This window comes from Pleurodeles waltl, chromosome 6 (genome assembly GCF_031143425.1).
Source record: "Pleurodeles waltl isolate 20211129_DDA chromosome 6, aPleWal1.hap1.20221129, whole genome shotgun sequence".
Taxonomy (NCBI): Eukaryota; Metazoa; Chordata; class Amphibia; order Caudata; family Salamandridae; genus Pleurodeles; species Pleurodeles waltl.
In genome coordinates, this window is record NC_090445.1 from 820,923,448 (window position 1) to 820,949,624 (window position 26,177).

Genomic DNA, 26,177 nt, shown 5'->3' on the forward strand with positions numbered 1-26,177 from the left:
AAGCTTCAACTCTCCGCTGCTGATTGTGTCAGTTTTCTTGGGGTGCGCCCACGAGTGATGGCCACTGTCCCCCCTCTTCTCACAGGTCAGTCTGGTAGCGACTATGCTCTGAATGAATCTTTCCGTGTTGTTGTTGTCTCGGGGTCAGACGAGGACGCCTGGGGAGCTGCTTCCTTGCTTTGTGCATTGTTAGTCCGAGATGAAGAAAGCTCGTTTCCAGCTCGAGGCATCGCGCTTCGGAAACAGCCGGGCCCTAAAGAGGCGCGCAGTGCAGGCTGCAAGGCCCGGCCTTATTTTGCATTATCGCAAGCAGTTTCATTTTTGCATAAACATCTTTGCTTCCCCACGGGTTATTATTATGGATCTAATTTTTGTTGTGCTTTGCTAAAATGTTACCTCTCATGGTCTGCCCCGCACTTCTGCTGCCCACTTTGATATATGCAGCCAAGAGACGCATTTCCCTACAAAGGTCTTATATTGCAAGTGCAGCGGTGTACACAGGATTATAGGTCCCATGTTTGAAGTTTTTTTTAAGTTAAAAAGCCTAAAAGTCGCAAAATCACAGGCTTTATGACTGTAAAAAGGCAAGTCAGAATGCACAAAAATCATAATGAAACACAGGGAAGAAGGCACGTGATGGACATCATGTGGTCCCCTCCGTTGCCATTCGCACCAGCACTTATTTTTGGGGACTGGCACTTATTTTTCTGCATCGAACATTTATAGAAAGCAAGTGATGGAAAAATAGAAAAGGAGAAAGATGGGAAAAGAATCACAAATGGAGGAAGCAGGAACCTGCAGGAGTTACACAGGAGAAGGACGTGTCAGTGGATTAAAGAGGCATGAGGGTGATCTAGGACTTCGCAGCCTTGATAATCCATGCACCCACATATTTAAGTGCACAGGCCGCACGTTTCAGAATAGAGCTTTGGACACCGGCGCTCTCATTTACAAGTTAAGCACTGGCCTTTTCCTGCTGTGAATCTGCACCTAGGCAAAACCAAGGAATAGCTATATTTCTACAGTCAATAATATATGCATAGTAGATTGCATGTTTGCTTTATAGGTGGTATGCAGTAGGAGACCGGCGCACTGAAAACAAACAGAAGAGATTGTTCCTCTTTTTTTCTAACTTAAGTGACATGATAAAAAAAAACAGATGTATCATCTCTTTGCTTTGGCTTTGCATAATGGTACCCGAGAATGCCTGTTAATGGTTGCTTGGTAAGCCATAAAGAAACATTGTTAGTCATGATGTTCAAAGAGCCCACAGCAAATTGAACCAGAAAAAAGGCTTCAATATGGCAAAAAATATCTTTTGAAAAACAGTGGTTCTTATTAGATAATAAGTGAGTATTCAATGAAAATCAGGCACAATCGCATTAGTCTCACAGCAGTAGAAAGATCAACAGGAGAGACAGCCTCAATTAAAAATATATTAAGGAAACAAATTATGATAAATTTCCAGACCAATATATTTATTTACACAAGGTTCAAATATAATTGTGAATGTTCCAAAAGACGCGGAACATGCACATTTTAATCGAAATACACATCTACACATTACAGCAAACAAAAAGGAATGTTTCGGAAATATGGCCAAAACGATCCAAGTTCATAAATGTCCATGCACCTGACCCCCTTAGATTCAAAGGGTCACCATTTTAGGTTTGTTAAAGCCCAGTCCGTGACGTTTCGACCCTCTAATATGGGGTCTCATCAGGACTAAACAAATAAAAGGGACACCTAAACGAAAACACAAACATTTACTAATCAACACATTGACAAAATAGAAAAGAGAAATATCCAATTGCAAAAAAAGTGATGACACACACCTGAAAATCAAGCCCCAAGTGCTTAACACGAAACAGTGCAATTATATAGAAACTACTTACATAGGTACTTTTGCATTGTATATGGACATAGCATAGAAGGAATAATTAGTGGCCAACTTCTTATCCATGGTGAAAAAAAAACCTGTATTAAAAAGAAAGGCGTCTTACCCCATGTGAAAGGTAAGTGGTTGCCTAACTAGCATATAGTCCTAGCGGGCGTGTAACTATCTTCGGTCTGCCCCTAATTTATGTATAAAGGAGGTATAGAGTGGCACAACTACTATAAGGCCCAGAAAAACTTTGTGGCTCACCTACGACAGGTCCTTAGAATAATGTGCAGTATTATCAGAATAAGGAATAGCAATGACCCAAAGGAGATCCGATTGGTACATATTGGTAGCTAATTCACAGCGGGCTGTGAGATCCGTATACCTCAGAAGCATCCAGTGGGAGGGGGAAGAAGCAACACAGACAATGGGGGGACACAGGGAGAAATAGTAACAGACAGAGGGATTGTAGTAAGAATAGAATAAACAACAGACAACAGGGATGGAAGGGGAGGAAGCACCATGGACAAGGGCGGCAGGGGAAGAAGAAGAAATAAAAATACCTCAGTCACAGTGCAATCAGTGGAAGGACAATAGTCAAGCTGAAGTACTCAATATTTTGGCCATGCTCCAGTCGAGAGAAGAAGTGAAGCCAGCACACGCTGGCCAATTAAAAAGCAGCACATAAGTGATATTGAAACCAGTGAAGAAATGGTCAGGCTGCAGGGCCATGGTTTTATACAACAGAATAGCCCTTGCAAGTGAGCACATGTACTGTCGGAGGTGAAACCTAAAATGTGGTACACAGTCTGCAAATAATGGTAGTTATGAACTTGTAATGACATGCTGTATAGGTGTTTTGCAAATCAAATCAAAAACATTTATAAAGCGCGCGACTCACCCGTGAGGGTCTCAAGGTGCTAGGGGGAGGGGGTTACTGCTGCTCGAAAAGCCAGGTCTTGAGTTGCCTCCGGAATGCGGGGTGGTCCTGGGTGGTCCTGAGGTTGGTGGGGAGGGAATTCCATGTCTTGGCCGCCAGGTAGGAGAAGGATTTCCCACCTGCCGTGGTGTGGCGGATGCGAGGGACGGCTGCGAGTGCGAGGTTGGCGGAGCGAAGTTGACGGGTGGGCATGTAGAAACTGAGGCAACGGTTGAGGTATTCGGGTCCCTTGTTGTGGAGGGCTTTGTGTGCATGGGTGAGGAGACGGAAGGTGATCCTTTTGTTGACGGGAAGCCAGTGCAGGTGTCTCAGGTGGGCGGAGATGTGGCTGTTGCGGGGTATGTCGAGGACGAGGCGGGCGGAGGCGTTTTGTATTTGCTGCAGACGTTTCTGGAGTTTGGCAGTGGTTCCTGCGTATAGGGTGTTACCGTAGTCCAGGCGGCTCGTGACGAGGGCGTGAGTCAGTCTTTCTGGTGTTGGCGGGGATCCAACAGAAGATCTTTCGGAGCATGCGGAGGGTGAGGAAGCAGGAGGATGATACGTCGTTGACTTGTTTGGTCATGGTGAGAAGTGGGTCCAGAATGAATCCGAGGTTGCATGCGTGGTCTGAGGGGGTTGGTGCGGTGCCAAGGGCCGTGGGCCACCAGGAGTCGTCCCAGGCGGACGGGGTGTTTCCGAGGATGAGGACTTCCGTTTTGTCTGAGTTCAGTTTCAGACGGCTGAGTTTCATCCATTCTGCGACGTCTTTCATTCCATCTTGCAGGTTGGTCTTGGCGCTGGTGGGGTCCTTGGTGAGGGAAAGTATCAGCTGAGTGTCGTCGGCATAGGAGGCGATGTTGATGTTGTGTTTGCGTACGATGTCGGCGAGGGGGCTCATGTAGACATTGAAGAGAGTCGGGCTGAGCGAGGAGCCTTGTGGGACGCCGCAGATGATCTCGGTGGGGTCTGAGCGGAACGGTGGGAGGTAGACTCTTTGGGAATGGTTGGAGAGGAAGGAAGTGATCCAGTCCAGGGCCTGTCCTTGGATACCGGTGGAGTGGAGGTGGGATATTAGGGTTCGGTGGCAGACGGTGTCGAAGGCAGCCGAGAGGTCGAGGAGGATGAGGGCGACTGTTTCTCCGTTGTCCATCAGAATTCTGATGTCGTCTGTGACTGAGATGAGGGCGGTTTCTGTGCTGTGATTGGCTCGGAATCCGGACTGAGAGGGGTCGGGTAGGTTGTTTTCTTCAAGGAAGTTGGTAAGTTGCTTGTTGACGGTCTTCTCTATGACTTTGGCAGGGAAAGGGAGGAGCGAGATGGGGCGGAAGTTCTTCAGGTCGCGGGGGGCCGCCGTAGGTTTCTTCAGTAGGGCGTTGACTTCTGCGTGTTTCCAGCTCTCGGGGAAGGTGGCAGACGCAAACGAGCTGTTGATGATGGTCTGGAGATGCGGGGCGATGAGGTCGTCGGCTTTGTTGAAGATGAAGTGTGGGCAGGGGTCCGAGGGAGCACCGGAGTGGATGGAGTTCATGGTAGCTTTGGTGTCTTCCGTGCTGATGTGAGTCAAGGCGTTGAGGGTGATGGCTGGGGTTGTAAGTTCTGTGGTGGTTGGCTGGGTCTGGTGTCCTAAGCTGTCGTGTAGGTCGGTGATCTTACGATGGAAGAAGGTGGCGAGGGAGTTGCAGAGGGCGTGATGGCATTGGCGTTAGTATTGGAGAGCTCTTTGACAATGTTGAAGAGTTCTTTGCTGTTGTGAGTGTTCTTGTCCAGTCTATCAGTGAAGGAAGTTCTTTTGGTGGCGCGGATCAGTTGGTGGTGTTCGCGGGTGGCGTGGATGACTGTATGCACTGACCCAACAGACCAGAAAACAGCCAACAAAAAAATCTGCCCACATATTAGCCTGTCAGACCAGCCCTCCTGACAGTGCCAGACTGACTGTAGGCTAGACTGACTCTGTGAGTCAAATGTGTAGCTCCTGTCAAGGCCAATTCGGCCTTTCATCATTCCACTTTAAGTAAATTAGATAACTGAGTAACGTGTTATTCATAGTCTTTAAAAAAACATGGGAACAAGCACTGTATACAAAACGTGTTAATATTATAGCATTATAACCAACTCTTCCCCATCCTTATGTGCCTTTCTAATGCAGCTGCCTTTCTTTGAATGGGATTTCAACACGTACTACCAAGCATCAGAAAACATCCTTAAAAATAACCATAATAGTGTCTGTTGCAATATGTGTGTGTTGCTTCCTGTGTATGTCTTGCCTTGTATGCGTCTTTTCCTGTGTGTTGTTAGCGGTATGCATGTTGCTGTGTGTCTAGCTGGGTGTGTGATTTTCCCTATATGTCTATAACAGTGAGGGTCTGGCTGTGCATGTGTGACTAGCAGTGCGTGTGTCTGTAGCAGTGCATGTGTGTTGGTGTCTGTATGCTTAGTATATCTGTGCCTATATGTGTTTAGCAGTCTACATGTGTCCAGCAGTGTGTATGTGTGTTGAGCAGTGTATACGTGTGTATAGCAGTGTATACGTGTGTATAGCAGTGTGGGTGTGTCTGTGCCTTTGTGATTGTGGCAGTGTGTATAGTGGTGTGATTGTGTCTCTGCATGTGAGCATCTAGCAGTGTGTGTGCCTTTGTGCTTGTGGCAGTGTGTATGTGAGCGTTAATCAGTGTGTATGCGTCTCATGCAATACATATGTGGTCCTGTGTCTGTGCCTCAGTGCGTCTAGCAGTGTCGGTGTCTGCGCATCTCTGTGCATGTCTGTGTAGCTGTGGGTATGCGCATGTTTGTGTAGGTGTGTGTGTGCCAATGCACGTCTAGCAGTTTCTCTATACCGTGTGTCCAGCAGTGTATTTTTGTGTGTGTTTTGTGTGTTTGTGTGTGCCCAAGTGTTCCTTGCATTGTATATGTATAGGAAGCTAGTTATCTATGTAGTGTACCAAATGTCAGTGGTACACCCTGCACATCGTACAGGCGACCCTTATTGGTTGACAAAGGTAAAAGTGACAATCCCAAAAGTTTTCTTTTGTGGTAGTATGGGCGAGCAGTTAGGCTTGTCAGAGGGTAGTGCTAAGCATTTGTTGAAAATCAATAAATGAGACACACACTCAATAAGGAACTCAAGGCCAATTGTTTAGAAAAATAGTTACTTTGTTTATATTATGTTTCATTACCAAAATACTTTCAACAACTACTGTTGCACTTTTACTCAAATGCGCTTATACACAGTAAAGGTTCCAAGATACTTTTACTGCATAGAAGTCCTTTCAGTCAGTTCTCAGGGGTCCCCTGTTGGTAGTAGGGTGCTAGAGGTGTAAAGCCACAAACAAGACCAGCAGTTCAGTTTTACCTGCTCTGGGAGTCTGGGTGCAGTGGTGCTAATCGAATCGGGTTCCTGTGCATCCCACACTTGGCGACGAGGGGGTCACATGGAAAGAGAGTGCAAGGGGGCTACTTTGGGACAAGTCTGGGAACTTCCAACAGTGAGCTAGGTCAGTGGACATCCGGGGATCAGGGAGACACCGTTGGAAGTCGTGGACCCAGGCCAGGGAGCTCAGGGGCAAAGTATCTTTATCGGCGGTGTTCCTGCGTTAAGGTGCACACTGTTCTTCAGGTGACCTGCAGAGAAAGAAACAAAACAAGGCAATTGGATGACTGAGAAGAATGTCCTCGGCGATGCTGAGGTCCCTCACCGTCATGTCTTCATATGCACTGTTGGAGTCCGGGGTGGGCTTCAACTAGCCTTGGTTGGTGCAAAGGGTCCAATACCCTAGGTACTGGTGCAGCTCGGGTTCTGTTGGCCCTTATTTCTCCTCACTTGGAGGGTAGGCAGGACTGGTCGCTTGGAGCACGCTGACCTCCTCCTGGACAGGTGCAGCTCAGGTCCAATTGGCCCCGATGTCTTCTCACTTGGATGGGAGATAGGACTGGTCGCTTTGAGCATGCCGACCTCCTCCTGGACAGTTGCTCCGCAGGTGAACCCAGTGGTCAACAAAACGGTGGACTGGACGTTGCTATTGGTGCCTGCAGGAAGCAGGGAAGTACCTCCCCCACTCCAATCGTAGATGCTGACGGGCTGGTGAAGTTCTGGAGAACCTCTGAGGCTTTTGGAGTCCTATCAGCTGCAGAACAAGTCATGATGTCGTGACTGTCGGACCGGAGCAGGCAGGCAGGGTTTCACACCAAAAGTTTGTCAGTTGTCCACAATTCTCGCTGTTCCGGCTCTTCTGTGTCCTCTTTTTCTTTGTGTCATACACATCTGTTCTTCTAGTTTTAAGGGGCCAACTAAACTTCTTTAAAAATGCAACACACATGTTCCTTCCCAAACTGTTTGTGATGCAACAGTGGGACCTCAATTTGGTCCTGAGATTCTTCATGCATTTTCCCTTTGTGCTGGTGCACAGTAGCTCCATTGCATCTTCTCGCTCTAATGAATAGGTTCCTCATTTTGATCACTTCAGCTCACCGCATGATTGAGCTCCACTGTCTCTTAGACAGAATTTTTTCAAAACAACCTTGTGCTGAGGACCAGAGCTGCCTTCTTGCCGAAAGTAGTGACTCCTTCTAATGTTGGAAAATGTGTTACTCTTCGAATGATTTTTTTGTCCTGCTTCACTCCATGAAAGAGGAGAAACTCCATTGACTGGACCCCAAAAGTGCTTTAAGCTTTTACATTGATTGCACCAAAGACAATAGGTGGGCAATCAGTGTTTTGTGGGGTTCTCTGGGGCAAAGAAAAAGTCGATGCAGGAAAGGACTCTGTCAAGGTGGATAGTCCTTTACAAAAAGACCTGCTGTGCAGTGACTATAAAGCAGCCTCCGAAATGACTAAAGGCCTTTTCCATGAGAGCCAAGGCTGTCATCACTGCACTGGCACTCAGAGTGCCGATTCGTAACATTGTCAAGTTCACAAAGTGGTACTGTCTTGAGCATTAGGTCTGGCTGGAAGGTCATTCCCTCTGTTTGGTAAGGCAGGACTTTTTGGGTCTGAGCCACCCTCCAGAGGGGACTGTTTTGGTATCAATTATAAAGATGAGGAATCAGCAGTTGGAAGTATCCATCAGAAAAACGAGTTACTTACCTTTGGTAAAGTTCTTTCTGGTATCTTACTGCAGATTTCTGAGTGGAATGGTCTCTTCTTACTGTCTAAAAGGGTCCCAACTTAGAGATATTTTGGCTGATACCCCAATTGTTTTGTGCTCCACATTTGAGGGCATTGAAAGAGTCAAGCACGAAACTGATGCTGGCACACAGAGGTGGCACTTTGTGCAGCTCCACTTATTATTTATGTGGTGGAATGAAGCCGACGTTAAGCCACTGAGCAGCGTGCAGGAACACTGTTGTGAAAAACTTCTGTATCCAGTCTTGCAGTGAGCAGTACTCTAAATGTAAGGAATCTGTAGTTAGAAAGAGCCTCCACCGGCGGGACAAAGCTTGCCTGAAGAAAACTGCCTACTAGGCGAGCTTCTTAAGCCGCCCACTATCCTGCAACATCCTTGTTCTACTCCATACTCTAGTGATGCGGGGACAGCTGCAGTACATTTTCCTGCTGGCCTAGATTTTGTCGGTGTGAAGATTTCAGCAGACTGTGGTAGATCGATGATGTGCAGCTGCAGTGTCATGGCAGCCCATGGTCCCGTGGGCAGATCGTTCTCCCACCTTGCCGCCAAGACGTGGAACACTCTTCCCACCCACCTGCGTCAGACACAGGACCTACTTACCATGAGAAGACATCTCAAGACATGGCTATCCGAGCAGTAGCAGCCCCCCCCCCTTCAGCGCCTTGAGACCCTCATGGGTGAGTAGTGCGCTTTACAAATATTCTGATTGATTGATTGAGATGGAGCCTAAGGCTGGCGGCCCGAGAACGCTGATGGAGGGGGGCAGGTTGGGACGTCCCCAGAGCATCAGAGCTCATTGGTAATGCAGTAAAGGGAGCCATGAGGTGAGGAGGGGATGCTTGGCGGTGTCCCTGTGTGGCCTGGAGAATGAGCGTGGCCATGCTGTAGTGGCGATCCGAGGCCTGGATAATGTTTGCAAGCCTTGGCCTGGTAATGCATCCTAAGGAGCGACCGGGTACGGGTCCAGGGAGTTGCCGCTCATCACCACCGCATAATGAGCTGCAGATAAGAACTTTCTGGACTGTGCAGTGCCTGACTGACCTGGAGGGTGCTTGATTGTGGTGCCTGGTGCCTGCAGCTATTTGTGCTCCCATCCCTTACTGTAGTGGGCTACCTTCAGAGCAGCTACTAAGGGCACTGATGTGAGAGGAACAAGATACTCGTGAGTGGCCTGAAGAGGAATATATACCAGTGCAAAATCTGCAGAGGTGGCTTAGACTGGAGGCGGTCACTTGCTGGTGCAGGTGAGGTGCACAGTGTGTTCATTGGCCCTATATTACCCCTAAAGGCTCCTGAGGGGACAAAAGCATTTCGGGCCAGTTACCCTGGTGCACAGTAGGCTGTCAGGGAGTGGCTGGTAAAACTGTGGTGGCATCGGGCACTGTACTGTTCTGGGAAACTGGTGCAGTGTCCCACTGGGAGGCCCTCACGGCCTGGAATAAGTTATCACAAGGCAGCATCCACAGAGTATATAACCTGAATCTTGCTTTGTTTTGCAGTATTGGTCCGATGGTGAGTGGTCCACAGACTTGGTGTGGGGCTGCATAGATCATGGGCAAAGCAGACAAATCACAATCCAAGCTGCAATTCAACCTGTGCAAAAATGCAAGGATGGCAGAGGGGGCATAGGGCCTGGGGCAGCCCAAGACAGGCAGCGACCTGCAGATTATACTAATGGAAATGCAACACATTCCTACAAAGATAGATGGGAAAAATGTTGCTCTGTCATTTTAGATGGACAGGATGTCGGAGCACCTAGACAAGCATACAGGACCTTGACATGGCAGAGAGGCAGGTATCTGAAGTCAAAGATGAACAGGTGACCTCTTCAGCATCTCAGAGGAAGCTGGATAAGGCTCTCGCACTGTTGCAGGCCAAGGCGAAAGATCTCAAGGCAAGATCACAGTGTAATAATTTGCAAATTGTTGGCTTTGCGGAATTTACCAATACAGGTAACATGGAAAACCTTATGGAGCAACTCCTGGTAGATGTACTGGGGTGTGAGACTTTCTCTGGCATATTTCTCATGAAGCACGCGTTGCAGGCCCCGGTCCTCAGGCCGGTACTGGGTGCACCACATCCAATAATAGCAAGAATACTGAATTATACAGATCGAGTTGCAGCACTCCACAGGGCGCGAGAGTTGAAAGTGCTAAGATACAAGGGTATTTTCATGTAGGAGGCAGGCTAAACTTCAGGCAGGACCACTGCTGTATTGGCCACTGCTCCCTCTGGACTGGTTATTGTGGTTTCCTCCGGGGCAAGACAAAGGGGCGGTGGAAATGCTGTGCGGTTTGAACTTGTAGTGTATGAGCGATCTCTTTCAGAATGGGGTACTGTGTAGCTGGGAGCAGGTGTGCGGGATGGAGGATGCCCTCACAGCATTGGCCATGTTTCACTGTTACAGGATATGACAAGCCATGCATGATTTGCAGGGGGCGGAATTGAAAGATCCTCCCAAGCTTTCAGCCCTCTCATATCTCTTACAGAGTGAGGTACCACAACATCTTATTACAAAGCTCCAAAGTTACTTGCAGGCTGCACACGAGTAGGGAACTGATGAAGCAACACGGGACTGGCAAGAGGAGCTTGGGGTATCAGCAGTGGACAGATTTCTGTTCAATCACTATGATGATATCCTTAAATAACTACCACCGATTGATACATTTCAAGTACTTCAATAGAGTCTATTAAACCCCTGCATGCTTATATCACTACGATTTACATGAAAATGCTGGTTGCTATAGATGCAGAGCTGAGGTAGCAGGGTTTGCCCACGTTGCGTGGTATTGCCCCAGCATGCAACGCTACTGGGATGCAGTCCTGGAAGCGTTGAGTAGGATAGTGGGAGAGCGGATTAGACCGTCTTCTCTGCTGGCACTCTTGGGCTATCATAAGAAACTCCAGATGACCATCTGGCAGTTAGTGTTACTGGGTCTTACTGGGTCTTCTGCTTGTGGAACGCAGAATAGCAGTACGATGGGCAAAAGGGCCGCTTCCCACGATCAAGGAGTGGCATGTTGATGGACTTCCTGTGCCTGAGCGAGTGGTAAACCAGCCTGCTGAGGCCAGTCCCAACGCTGTTCTCATGTTTTGGTAGTATCTGATGGGTTTAGCCATCTTATTTTGAAGGGTTTTATCACAAATTAGATAGAATTAAACAATACTTAAATAGTATTTACAATCCCTATACTATCCTCATGTATACAAAAAAAATAACTTGTAAAAATAGCAAATTCTAAACGGTACTACAGACACGTAATTCATAATTGTCGTTTACTGAACAATCATGTACAAATGTGATGTGTGTTGATTCCTTGACACATTTGTTGTGGGGCTACAATACAAAATAAATTCGGGGTGAACATTCATATGTGCCTACAAACTGTCGCTTGAAATTGGGTATTAATATTAACATGTAACTATACTCTAAGCAACTAGAGTTATTCATTACAGCGTATCGTCAACCCAGCTAAACGTATCAAAAACACAAAATCGAACCTTTCATGTTAAAATACGAGATATAACTTTACATTTATTATTTTAATAGACATGCGTTACACAGTCAAAACGTATTATTTGCAATGGCAGAATAATCCCGTTCAATAACCGATCCATCCCGGTAATTCATTTGATTTCTACAGCCTCAATATATTCAGTGTGTCCACTCCGAATACCTAAATGTAATAGGTCATCATGTAATAGGTTATCATGGGCTTTTACAACGGGTCGTAAATCAGATAACACTGGCCAACTAGTTAGTGTTTTAACCACAATAAATTACACTCACTATGAAGAGGTGGCAGTACTGTTTATGTTACTTGTATGACTGCAGAATTAGGCAAAGGTTGGCGTGAATGAAAGCACTCGAAAAAGCACAGTATTACACCAGATCCATAGGTGCACAAAAGTATAACAATTAATTAATTTTGCCAACAAAATCAAAAATGGTACCAGTCAAATAAATTACCGTAATAGTTGCTCCAAATCGTTTCCTTACATAATAATTTGAGCTACGTATTCAGTGTGATGATCATGAAGTTAATTTTGTTTATCTTGTCCATCCCATCACTAATATGTGCACTAGATAGATATATCTGACATGTTATAGAAGCAGCATTAAATTCACCCCAGGGGCTTTCCTTTTACATTTTCAGTAGATTTCCGATTTTTGGTGATTTACAGTAACCCCCCAGTAAAACTCAGGGAGCAAGTTATAGATTTCTGCTGCACCATAGCTACTCCTTCTGACTCTCCACTGGGCAGAGAATTGATTGGTGGCTGCAGATGGCCGGGACTCATTTTTAAGGTTAGGGCCTTGTTTTTTACCATCAGACTTTAATCCTGAGCAGAAAGGTGAGAAAGGAGGAACGAATTGGCGTATATACGAAAAAGAACCTGCAAAAGCGAGATAAAAAGACAGGAAGTGAAGGATGGTAGAAGCAAAAGATGGTGCAATGAAGACTATGAAGTTATTGTATTTAGCAGAGAAAAACCTTAACCCCCTGTACTGAATGTATTTATTTATTATTATTCAATTACTATATTATGTACTATCTGCAGTAAATATGGTGGAATTGTGACTTCGAAAAATAACATTGTATTTCTTTTTCTACCAGGAAAACCTTTTCTTGTTTGAGAACTACAGTACCATTACTCCCTCAAAAATAATAGTGTTTGCATGTTTTTCACCACCTGTCAAGGGTGCAAATTAAGTGCAAGAACCAAGATTTACAATTTTCCTACTCAGTGCCATGAAACACCTACCTACGACTAACCTACTTACAACAGCGGAAAATGTTCCATTCCTGTGGATATGTGAATTAAATTTAGGGAATTCTTCAAATCGTGATCAGAACTTTAGATTTGTAATACAGAATACAAGATTCCTAAATGACGCCCTATTTAAGTTTCTTGATTAATTTAGATTCTACGTGCATTTGTTTTCGGGAATGTAGACCCATTTTACACACACCCATACACCCCCCACCACCAGCACTCAGACTCAGTAGTTGTAGTTAGGGTTACCAGATATAGGAATCTTTGGATTTTTGTTTGGTAATAATCTTACGCTCGTTTGCTGAAACTCCACATAACTTGGCAAACCTGTTCCTTTTTCTACATTGGCAGATGATGCAAGGTTTCACAAACATTCAGCAGGGGGTGCAAAGAAAAAAGCCGGGCCCCTAAAAGCATTTTGGCACCAGTCCATTTTTCCAAAGAGTTTGTACATGAAACGGCTGTATAAATCTGTTTGAAATTTGGCAGGAAATTAAATTATGGTGTGTAGATTATCCTTTTGGGTAATACAGAGAAGTTATTTTTTAACTCATAAGGTATTTTAACTTAGTGATACATGCTGTCACTGTAATTTCACTGTGTTTCATGAAATTTCCATGGTACCTAGCGATGACAAGGCATTATGTGATTGGCGAAGGCCTGCCTGTACAAACGTTAAAGGCAGCCATGTTGTTTTAATGGCACTTACCCTGTGTTCTGAGTTAGGAGCTAAGATATAGGTAAATATTAGGTTTTATAATTTCCTCCTACCTATTACCCCTTAATTAAAGTGGTAATCAGTAGGGAAACATATATAGTTGCCATATATTTTTTAAATTGTCATGGATACTGCAGTACTTTAAAATATGTGTAAACATTTGAAAAACACTGTAATACACTTTTTATTTTTTACACATTTCATTCTTTATATAGGTACTAGAGAAGGACTCTTAAGTATACTTAAAAATGTATAGAAAATAAAAAATAATTTCCCTCCCTACTAACTCTTCAATAAAGTGGTAATAGGCAGGGAATAATAATAATAAAACCTACTACTTACATATAATTAGGACTCTAACTCTCCTAACTCAGAATACAGTTAAAGTGTATTAACAAATTTAACCTGTCTTTTAATTGTGTAAAGGCAGTCACTATCCAATTATATACTGCCTTGTTATCGGCATGTACCACAGTATAATACAAAGTTACTGCGCGGTACTGTGGCACAATATATAACTGACAGTCGGATGTATTATTGTATTGCATTATCCTTGCTTCACACATGGTCTTGCATGGGCAACGGAATACTAAAAGTCACATTTACAAAGCACCACAAGGCCACCATGTTTGGCCCTGCACCGCTTGGTAAATATGGGAGAAATGTAAGGCAGTGCAAATTGCTGCCTTGCGTTAATCCGCACACCATATTGTACATTCCTGACAAATTTAATTTACCATTTGTACTGTGACAGTCCACTGTATGCCGCTCCATTCTACACCACTCAACTCTGACTCTCCACTGTACACCACTTATATGCCACTACACTGACAGTTCACTGTACACAACTCCACTCTATGCTATTCTACTGTATGCCACTCCACTCTACCCTATTCCACTCTATACCACTGTGTACTGTTCCACTGTAGGCCACTCAGCTCTACTGTACTCCACTCTACACCACTCCACTACACCCCTCTACACTGTTGCACTGTACACAACTACACTCTACACCATTCCACTATTTGCAATATATTAACTGTAACTTGCCCCTTCTACATACATTCGTTATACGCTTGCATATTACATGACTTATAGCATGTGAAATTATATCATTATATCATACTCCCTATACTTCCTCATCCTCAAAAAGGAGGAATTTCTTAGGCCTATTTCAGACCTCAGACCCTTAAGCCATTACATTCTGTCAGAACACTTTCACATGGTCACTCTTCAAGACATTATCTCACTTCTACAACAGGGTGACTTTATGACAGCCCTAGCTTTAAAGATCGCCTCCTTTCATATCCTCATCCACCCTGCACTTTGCAAATACCTAAGATTCGTAATTGCAGGAAAACATTACCAGTTCAAGATCCTTCCTTTTGGAATCACCACTGCTACCAGGATCTTCACAGTGTGCTTAGCAGTAGTGGCCACACAACTCAGAAGACAAAACATATACTTGTTCCCATACTTAGACGACTGGCTCATCAAAACCAGCACACTACCACAGTGCCAATACCATACTCAGGTGACAGTGGACCTGCCCCACACTCAGGGTTTCACAATCAATTTTGTCAGATCACATCACCAACCTCTTCAGATACAGCCCAATCAAGGAGCGATTCTCAATGCATAGTCGGGGCTAGCATACCCTAATCCAGCTTGGGTACACAATTTCAGTCTCTTCTCCCCCAGTTTAGGGGAGTCATACATACACAGTCAAGACTGTCATGCACCTGTTAGGGACGATGGCCTCCTGCATTGCAATAATTTCCCATGCCAAACTACACATGCGTCCCCTACAATAGTGTCTGTCTCGTCAGTGGTCTCAGTTACAGGGTCACCAGGAAAATCTAGTGTTGTTAGTCCGCCATGCTCATCGCTATCTATAATAGTGGAACGCCTCCAACCTTTTGAAAGGGTGGCCTTTTCTGGATCATGTGCCTCAGGTCATTCTGACCACAGACTCATCACTGACAGGATGGGGCTCTCACCTTCGAGACCTCACAGTTCAAGGCCTTTGGGATCCCAGTCACCAATCCTTACATATCAATTACCTTGAGCTTCAGGCAGTATTTCTAGCCCTGAAAGCAATTCTTCATCACCTCTCCCACACGTTTGTCTTATTCCACGCGGACAACATGACAGCCATGTATTATGGGGGGGCACGCTTGTCCCAGTTGTCATAACTCTCTCAGACAATATGGAAGTAGGCTCTCTACCACCACATTCACCTGGTGGCAGAGTATCTCCCAGGCACGGACAAGGACTTTGCAGATCTGCTCAGCAGGATGCAGCAAAAAGTCCACGAATGGGATCTCCATCAGCAAGTCCTTCAAAAATACTTCCTAAAATGGGGAACTTCTCAGATGGATATTTTCGCCACAGCAGAAAAGGTCAAATGCCCAAGCTTTGCCTCCAGGTACTGGCACCCTCTATCCAAGGGCAACGCTCTATGGATGAATTGGTCAAGGATATTTGCTTACGCTTTTACACCTCTCCCACTCATTCCATTTCAGTGGATCAGGCAGATATCTTTCACCATGATCCTTATGGCTCCCACTTGGACGCATCAGTCATGGTTCACCACACAAACCTCTCAGTAGCTCCCCATGAGAAGCTCCTCAACAGGCCTGACCTTCACACTTATGGACCTCTCACTAGTTCCCCATGAGAAGCTCCCCAACAGGCCGGACCTTCTCACTCAAAATCAAGGTCAGATTCGAAATCCAGACCCCAAGTCACTCAACCTTGCAATATGGCTCCTGAAGTCAAAGAGTTTCGTTACTTAGGATTGCCTTTGGAATGTATGGACATTCTCAGGGAAGCTCGTAGACCCACAACTGGAGCATGTTGTGCTGCACAATGAAAACTTTTTTTATGCTACTGCCAACTCAAACATATTAATCCCATTGAAGCTTCTATCTAAGAGATTGTTTGTTATTTGTTGTTCTACAGAAAGCAAATTTAGCTTACACTTCCATTCGGTTACATTTTGCAGCTATAGCTACATATCTACAGAACAGACAACATACTTCCTTGTTCAGAATCCCAGTCATCAAAGCTTTCATGGAAGGACTTATTCCACCAAGAGTGCCTTCTGCACCATCCTGGAACCTCGTGCTTACCAGACTTATGGACCCTCCTTTTGAACCACTTCATTCATTCCCTCTTCAGTATCTTTCTTGGAAAATGGCGTTCTTAGTCACTATCACATCACTCAGACGCGTTAGTGAGCTCCAAGCCCTAACCATTGGAAGAACCTTTCTTCCAAATTCATAGAGACAAGGTAGTCCTTTGCACAAACCTTGAGTTCCTTCCTAAAGTGGTTTCCCAATTCCATATTAACCGATCCATTGAACTACAAGTCTTCTTTCTGCAGCCTGACTCAGTTGCAGAAAGAGCCCTCCACACTTTAGATGTTAAACGTGCTTTGATGTTTTACATTGCCAGAACTAAAGACTTTAAAAAATAATAAACAGCTTTTTGTAACTTTTTCACTACCTCACAAAGGCAACCCAATACCCAAAAAGAGCATAGCTAGATGGATAGTAAAATGCATACAAACTTGTTATGCTAAAGCAAGGAGACAACAACCTGTCACTCCTTGGAAACATACCTACAGCTGACATCTGTAAGGCAACTACATGGTCTACACCACTTATATTTACAAAACATTATTGTGTGGATGTACTAGAATGCCAGCAAGCCAATGTAGGCCAAGCAGTGCTTCGAACATTTTCATAGTCAACTGCAACTCCCACAGGCTAGCCACCGCTTCTATGGAGGGACTGCTTTACAGTCAATGCAGAGCATGTGTATCTACAGCCATACATGCTGTTGAATGGAAAATGTTACTTACCCAGTAAGCATCTGTTCGTGGCATGTAGTACTATAGATTCACATGCGCCCTTTCTCCTCCCCAGACGCTTGTGGTCATTTCAATAACTTTATAGTTGTATATAGCTGTACATATGTAGTTACATTTACATGGACATCTCTTTCTCTATACTTCCTCTACACTCCTTTTCTCACCAGCCTGTGGGAAAAAAGTCTAACAAAGGAGTTGATGCCCATGCGCAGTATCACCGAGAAGGAGGAGTCACTTGATCCCGTGACTCAAAAATGTTTCTTCAAAGAAAAACAACTTGCAACACTTCAGACCACCACTTGATGGCAGGAGTATGCAGAACATGTGAATCTACAGCACTACATACTCTGAACAGATGCTTACTGGGTAAGTATCATTTTCCATTACAATTATAACCCTAGAATGTTTAAAGTTTAAATAGTTGGAGTTGGGTGTGTATAGAAAGAAAAAATATAATAAAGAGCCTTTTGTGGAAATGCACAACTTTGTTCCTGGTTTTCTTCCAAAGTTTCATCATAAGGTGTTCAAACGATGAAAAGGAGAGAAATCACTATCTGTTACAAACTTTAGCAAAGAAGAGATGTCTTTTACCAGTCTTTTTGTGTCTTTGATCTGCCTACATAACTCTACTCCTTCAGTCTGTTCATATGTTGAACAGATATCAATTGAAAAAATAATAACTTATATGCGGTACAATAATGGAGTAAAAATATATTCTGCAGGAATAATTGTCATACAATACTTTCTACTGAGAAACAATTAACGGGCAGCCAATCCCACCAAGAAATATTTGCACCCAGATATGTTAGGATGGGAAATAAATGGCTGTTTACCCTAGTCCTTCAGAAAGTGTCAAGGGCTTTGGGAATTTGTGACATTCACATGTTATAGCATGGTCAGTATTTTTTCAGTCTACTTCATCTGAGCCTAATGTGGTTTCCATTTTTAAGGTCTTTATTTTCAAACAAAGCTAGGCTTCATACATCCTGTCTAACTGAACATGTAAGGACCCAGAACTCACAAGTTCATATATGTCGACATTGTTCCAACTGAATAGAGTGTAGATCCAACCTCCACATCCAGGCCACTTTCTTTGTCTAGTTTAGAGGATGGAGTCCTAGATTGTCCAATAGCGGGAGAGGGGGTTATGTCATATGTCTGTCTATTAGTCCTTTCACTGATCCAGGCCTGCATCAGTTTTCTACACTCTCATGTCTAGCTTATCTCTCTTCTAAAGTACATTTAGGGCCATCTATTGAGGCTGTCTTGTGGCTGTGGCATTAACCGCTAGTGCAAGGTTTTTTTTCTATCTTATAGGGGACATTTCTCTGGTCCCCTTTCCCAAGTTTGGAGATATTTCATATTTGTAGCAGAAGTTGGCCATCACTTTTTGTGGCATCCACCATGGCAGTCCTCCTTTGGCCTAGAACTGAGCCCGACTTTTTTTTTTTTTTTTTTAAATGGCTGCATGTCATTAGTAGTGGTGGACGGAATTTGCAGAGTTTGATTCAGGGGAATCACGGAGAATTACATTCAAATACTGCCAGATTCTGCAGAATTCTGCGAATGGTGAGGTGGGCTAATCATCGATGTGAGGATGCATTTTCCTACAAAAATAGGGCGGCCTATAGGCGCCCTTACACAATCTGCAGTTTTAACAAGTAGGGGTGGGCAGAATTCGCAAAGCTTGATATCGCAGAATTATATTAAAATTCTGCCAGATTCTGGAAATAGTGCGGCCTCTGAGCGCCTATATATATATATATATATACACATACTCTGCAGTGAATAAAAGGTAATTACTGCAGAGTATGTAAGGGTGCTGAGGGGAATGCAATGTTTTTTTTTTAAATGGCAGGAAGAGGTAGCAGTCTCTCTATGTTCAAAAACCTTCAGATTAAAGTAATTATTTCCTCTGGCAGAGCGGCGGTATTGAGCAGTAATTTCATGTTGCAAGAAAAACGAGGAATTACCAAATATCTCCGATTCCGCAAACAGAATGAAACATTCCAACTAGGCCTAGTCATTGGCTGCAGTCTCTTTTAACAGTGAAGCCATTTTACACACTTTAATGCAGGCGTAATTACTAGCTCCTATTCACCTTCTCATAAAATCAGTGGGCAATATGTTTCCCATTCTTACAAATCTATACAATGTGTGAAACGATTGCGCTAGGCACTGTAGATTCATATTCGAATATCTGAAAATTGGCAGTATATTGATAATCACCTTCTTTATGGTTTTCTTTTTTGTGTAGATGTTGAAAAAGGCTGCCACATCTTACACATACTGAACTGTGTCCGGCAAGCGTACAGCTCCGGTGTGAGCGAAGCTGTGATGAAGCGTGTTCTGAATACACTGGAGAGTGAGAGCCACATTGTAAGCACCATGGAACTACACTACACTGTCTTCTAAGTCTAACAGAGTGTGCAGTCCCTCCTCTTGTCAGATTTACCAAAAGAAATCATCCAACAGGAAAGCACACAGGATCATGAAGGCTTCACGTTCAAAACGTACATATCCTTGAAACAAGCAGAGTAAAGACATTTAATTGAAATGAAAACGGAGATGCACTTGATAATAGTGCAAGATTTTCACTTATTTATTCTTTAACACCTAAAGTATGAACTGTCTAATTAATTTTACTCATCAAATAAACTAAAAACGTTTTAAACAATTACAGTGTAAACAGAATAATGGTAGTGTGTGAAAAGTAGTTCCCTTTTAATAAAAAAAAACATAAAACACGGACTATAAGTGAGTATCAAATGGAATAGGCCTGTATCTAGAGTGGTAGGCAAGCGCAATAATTCGAACCAGTTATATTTGCACCCAGATCTGTTCAACAAAAAACTTGTTTTCGAACCAATAGTTTTAACCGTTTACGCCCAATAAAAGTGCATTCATTTTAAGCCAAATTATGGTGTTGGAGTTTTATGTGATACCACCACTATTTTTGGAAATTCGAAGGACTGTGTCTGGGGGTTTCCTGGCAGAGACTTATTGGCCACCCTAATACTGTGGCACTTATCTGTGAGCTGCAGGCTTGGAGGCTGCTCTCAGCGCCGGGTGAGCTGACGTGATCCAACCACCTCCACTTGGCCCAGTTGGCCTCACCCAAATGTGAAGCTGTTTTAAGCATTTTTGCAAAGTCTGATATTGGTTTCAATGTAGACCCTGTTGAATAGGGCTTCTTTGGTGTTTGCAGTCATGTTGAACTGCTCCAGGAAGAGCCAGGCCCGTTGTAAAATCATGTTTAAGAAGGACATTATTGGGACCAGAGTGGTGGCAGAGTTGGAAAAGAAATTGACAGCATGCACTACCTGCTGTTTTTCACCTCCCTCTTCCCTTTTCTCTTTGCTCAAACACACATATTGAAATATACATACAATATAAGTATGTATATAATTTTTGTATACATGGCTATACACACACACACAGCATTTACATTCTTTCTTTAACTCTGAAGTTATAAAGGCCCTCATTCTGATAAGCAAGGTAAATTCTGATTTGTGTGCAAACATGAACATGCGCATGAATCTGTATTTCAAGACGAGGCTTATGCAGCGTGGGGCCACTATCCTACAGGACAATTACCAATAACCACAATTATCCCCAGACACATTTCAACAGGAAACGCATGGCAAAGCTATCTAGGTGAAAATGATCAGAACATATTGGAAAGGTGGTAACCAGTGAGCAGAACACATCCACAAGGGCATGCGAAAGAGGTTTTCTGACTGCTTGGGGGTGAAAAGAAAAAAAAGTGCTTTTGCATATCTCCACCATGTGTAGTACAGTGAATAAGCTGCGAAGTGAACAGTGCACTTAAGTACCAGCGCTGAACAGAGGAAGTTAACCTGAAAGTGTTTATTTAATGGCCATTCATATTCATACTGATTGCTATGAATCACAGAAATGAGCCTATATATGAAAATCGAAGACAGAATATTTTATCAGTAGATTTACTCATTTTTGTGTATTAGCCCACCTGCTATCAGCAGTTATTGTGGGGGTTATTGTAAGTGTTCAGTTTTAACCAAAACCTTTTCCACTTTGGTGACCAGGAATCAGTCCTTTGAAATCCCTTTAAAGTGCGCATGCGTTACCAGTCACCAATGAATCAGCAACGTTCTAATCGAATGGTTCTGATGGTGTAGTCTTGAGTTTCATGGGTTAGAGCCGCTTTGCTCAGGACAACAACCCTGACATTTTCAAAAAGTCTGTCCAAGTTATCTCCTACTGCACCACGAAAGCCTGTACGAATGCGGGAGGGGACTCCTGGTACGTGGGAGCTTGGACTCTGGACTACTCCGGCTCTACCTCAAACTTACTGTTTTACATATGATTTTACCTTCTAGTGCTAAACTGCGCAGTCTCTTCACCTACTCCAGGCATTGGGGAGACTCAGCCAGTAACTGGTATTTTGCTCTTACAACAAAAAGGATTTCCCAGATTCTATTATCTGATTTCTAGTGTATGTTATACTGGAAGCATTTTAATACCCACAGTATAACACTGATTTTGTTCATCACAAACACATTGTATTTGTTATTTTGTTACTTGAGAATATTTTCCTAAATAGATGTGCGTGTAAACAACATATTTTTATTTCCACAACAAAAGTGCTTAATAAAAATAATATGCTTTTAAAATATGTGTTCCGGTTCTTATTGACAGGAGTAATTTTTCAGAATGCTGCACAAATGTGAACAACTGATAAGGATTCGGTGTAGAAATCACTTTGAGAAATCAGAAATTGGACGAGGATCAAACGCTAAAATGAAGGAGTAGTGTTTACAATTATTTTTTATTACTATACTTTGTGCTGATCATCATGGATCAATAGTTTGGCTACCCCAAATGAAAATGTTTGTCCAGACATGCTTGTCCGTATAAAACCCCTATATCTTTGTGGGTATCTGGTGCATTTCTGGAGACCCTCTAATATGTACAGCTCACTTTGCTTTCACTAATTCACCTACCTGTTTGGGGCAAGCCTGAGAAAAGCGATGTGTTTTTTTTAAATATCAGATACTAGGAAGCGCAAGACTATGAAGGGTAGAGCATTGTGTCTTCTGTCAAGAAAAGTGCAGCCTTCCCGCCCATGTCTGGTCTACAATGCTGCAGGAGCTGTTTTTCTCCCAACTCCCACTTTCTTTTGTACATGTAATGGAATTTGAAAGAGGTCTTCGTCTGGACCTGCTTCAGATCAATTTTTATTGCATATTTGATAAAAAAAATGATCACAATGAATAACTCAGTATAGTATTTGCTGAACATTAACCCCTTCGCTGCCAGGCCTTTTCCCCCTCCTGTGCCGAGCCTTTTTTTGGCTATTTGGGGCAGTTCGCGCTTAGGCCCTCATAACTTTTTGTCCACATAAGCTATCCATGCCAAATTTGCATCCTTTTTTTCCAACATCCTTGGGATTTTAATGGTACCCAGAGTTTGTGGTTTCCCCTGGAGGAGACCAAGAAATTAGCCAAAATACAGTGAAAAGTTTGTTTTTTTCAAAAAAATGTGAAAAAGTGGGCTGCAGAAGAAGGCTTGTGGTTTTTTCCCTGAAAATGGCATCAACAAAGGGTTTGTGGTGCTAAAATCACTTGAAACAGAAAACCCAAATTTTCAACACAAATTTGGCATTTTACTGGGACATACCCAATTTTTACAATTTTTTGTGCGTTCAGCCTCCTTCCAGTCAGTGACAGAAATGGGCGTGAAACCAATGCAGGATCCCAGAATCCTAAACATTTCTGAAAAGTAGACAAAATTCTGAATTCACAAGGGGTCATTTGTGTAGATCCTACAAGGGTTTCCTACAGAAAATAACAACTGGAAAAGAAAAATATTGAAATTGAGGTGAAAAAAACATCACTTTTTCTCTACGTTTTACTCTGTAACTTTTTCCTGCAATGTCAGATTTTCGAAAGCAATATACTGTTACGTCTGCTGGACTCCTCTGGTTGCGGGGATATATAGGGCTTGTAGGTTCATCAAGAACCCTAGGTACCCAGAGCCAATAAATGAGCTGCACCCTGCAGTGCGTTTTCACTCTATACCGGGTATACAGCAATTCATTTGCTGAAATATAAAGAGTGAAAAATAGCTATCAAGAAAACCTTTGTATTTCCAAAAAGGGCACAAGATAAGGTGTTGAGAAGCAGTGGTTATTTGCACATCTCTGAATTCCGGGGTGACCATACTATCATGTGAATTACAGGGCATTTCTCAAATAGATGTCTTTTTTACACACTCTCTTATATTTGGAAGGAAAAAATGTAGAGAAAGACAAGGGACAATAACACTTGTTTTGCTAATCTATGTTCCCCCAAGTCTCCCGATAAAAATGATACCTCACTTGTGTGGGTAGGCCTAGCGCCCGCGACAGGAAACGCCCCAAAACGCAACGTGGACACATCACATTTTTTTAAAGAAAACAGAGGTGTTTTTTGCAAAGTGCCTACCTGTAGATTTTGGCCTCTAGCACAGCCGGCTCCTAGGAAAACCTACCAACCCTGTGCATTTTTTAAAACTAGAGACCTAGGGGATTCCAAGATGGGGTGACTTGTGGGGCTCTGACTAGGTTATGTTACCCAGAATCCTTTGCAAACCTCAAACTTTGGCTAAAAAAACACATTTTCCTCAAATTTTGGTGACAGAAAGTTCTGGAATCAGAGAGGAGCCACAAATTTCCTTCCACCCAGCGTTCCCCCAAGTCTCCCGATAAAAATGATACCTCACTTGTGTGGGTAGGCCTAGCGCCCGCGACAGTAAATGCCCCAAAACGCAACGTGGACACATCACATTTTTTTAAAGAAAACAGAGGGGTTTTTTGCAAAGTGCCTACCTGTAGATTTTGGCCTCTAGCTCAGCCGGCACCTAGGGAAACCTACCAAACCTGTGCATTTTGGAAAACTAGAGACCTAGGGGAATCCAAGATGGGGTGACTTGTAGGGCTCTCACCAGGTTCTGTTACCCAGAATCCTTTGCAAACCTCAAAATATGGCTAAAGAAACACGTTTTCCTCACATTTTGGTGACAGAAAGTTCTGGAATCTGAGAGGAGCCACAAATCTCCTTCCACCCAGTGTTCCCCCAAGTCTCCCGATAAAAATTATACCTCACTTGTGTGGGTAGGCCTAGCGCCCGCTACAGGAAATGGCCCAAAACACAACGTGGACACTTCACATTTTTTCATAGAAAACAGTGCCTACCTGTGGATTTTGGCCTCTAGCTCAGCCGGCACCTATGGAAACCTACCAAACCTGTGCATTTTTGAAAACTAGAGACTTAGGGGAATCCAAGATGGGGTGACTTGTGGGGCTCTGACCAGGTTCTGTTACCCAGAATCCTTTGCAAACCTCAAAATGTGGCTAAAAAAACACGTTTTCCTCACATTTCGGTGACAGAAAGTTCTGGAATCTGAGAGGAGCCACAAATTTCCTTCCACCCAGCGTTCCCCCAAGTCTCCTGATAAAAATGATACCTCACTTGTGTGGGTAGGCCTAGGGCCCGTGACAGGAAATGGCCCAAAACACAACGTGGACACATCACATTTTTTCATAGAAAACAGTGCCTACCTGTTTGGCCTCTAGCTCAGCCGGCACCAGGGGGGGCAGAAATGGCCTAAAATAAATTTGTCACCCCCCTTTGACCCTTGCCTACGGGGTCGCTCCCCCTGCGTGACATTGGCGCCCAAAAAAAAATCCCCGGTGCCTAGTGGTTTCTGCCCCCTTGGGGGCAGATTGACCTAAAATCGGCCAATCTGTCCCCAAGGGGGGCAGAAATGGTCTAAATACAATTTGCCCCCCAGGGGAGCGACCCTTGCCTAATGGGTCGCTCCCCATATCTGGAAAAAAAAAAAAAAAAATTGCCCTGGCGCCTAGAGGTTTCTGCTCCCCCTGGGGGCAGATCGGCCTAATAACAATAGGCCAATCTGTCCCTGGGGGGTGGCAGAAATGGCCTAAAATAAATTTGCCCCCCCAACCCCCTCTGGGAGCGACCCTTGCCTACGGGGTCGCTCCCCCAGCGTGACATTGGCGCCAAAGAAAATATCCCTGGTGTCTAGTGGTTTCTGCCCCCCTTGGGGGCAGATTGACCTATAATCAGCCGATCTGCCCCCAAAGCGGGCAGAAATGGCCTAAATACAATTTGCCCCTCCAGGGGAGCGACCCTTGCCTAAGGGATGCTCCCCATCTGTAAAACAACAACAACAACAAAAATCCCCGGTGCCTAGTGGTTTCTGCCCCACTTGGGGGCAGATCGGCCTAATTACAATAGGCTGATCTGCTCCCATGGGGGGCAGAAATGGCCTAAATATAATTTCCCCCCGATGGGAGCGACCCTTGCCCAAGGGGTCACTCCCCACACCTGAAACACACCAAAAAAAAAAAGTATCCCTGGTGTCTAGAGGTTTCTGCCCCCCCTGGGGGCAGATCGGCTTAATAATAGGCCGATCTGCCCCCAGGGGGGGCAGAAAATGGCCTTAAAAAAAATGCCCCCCTGGGAGCGACCCTTGCCCAAGGGGTCGCTCCCTTATGTCCCTTTCACCCCAAAAAAAAACACATCCCTGGTGTCTAGTGGGGTTTCAAAAGCGGATTGCAAGCAATCCGGCTTTTGAAACCCTGGGAGAGACTTCAAAGGGAAGGAAATACATTTCCTTCCCTTTGAAGCCTCTCCGGGCCTCCCCCACGGGATTGAAAGAGAAATGCGAAGCTCTGCTTCCAGCGCGATGGGGGCAACCCTGTGACTAATCAGCACGCGCTGACGTCATAGGGGGGTTGCGGGGGGGGGGGGTCGGGGGTGGAAAGGGAAGGGCTTCCCCTTCCATCCCTGACTTTGGGGGGGTGGGGGGAAGCACACAGAGGGAGCGAGAGTGCT

The 26,177-nt window shown here is 44.3% G+C and overlaps 1 protein-coding gene across 9 annotated transcripts in view; it reads left to right on the plus strand.

Moving 5' to 3' along the window:
• Positions 1-20,213, plus strand: part of STN1 (STN1 subunit of CST complex) — a 426,801-nt gene extending 406,588 nt beyond the window's left edge. For all 9 annotated transcript variants that reach the window (XM_069239456.1, XM_069239461.1, XM_069239459.1 and 6 more), the window contains one exon: positions 19,553-20,213. In XM_069239456.1, coding sequence (XP_069095557.1) covers positions 19,553-19,710 — 158 coding nt within the window. In that variant the 3' untranslated portion in view covers positions 19,711-20,213. The remainder of the gene's footprint in view (positions 1-19,552) is intronic.
• Positions 20,214-26,177: the final 5,964 nt, after the last annotated feature.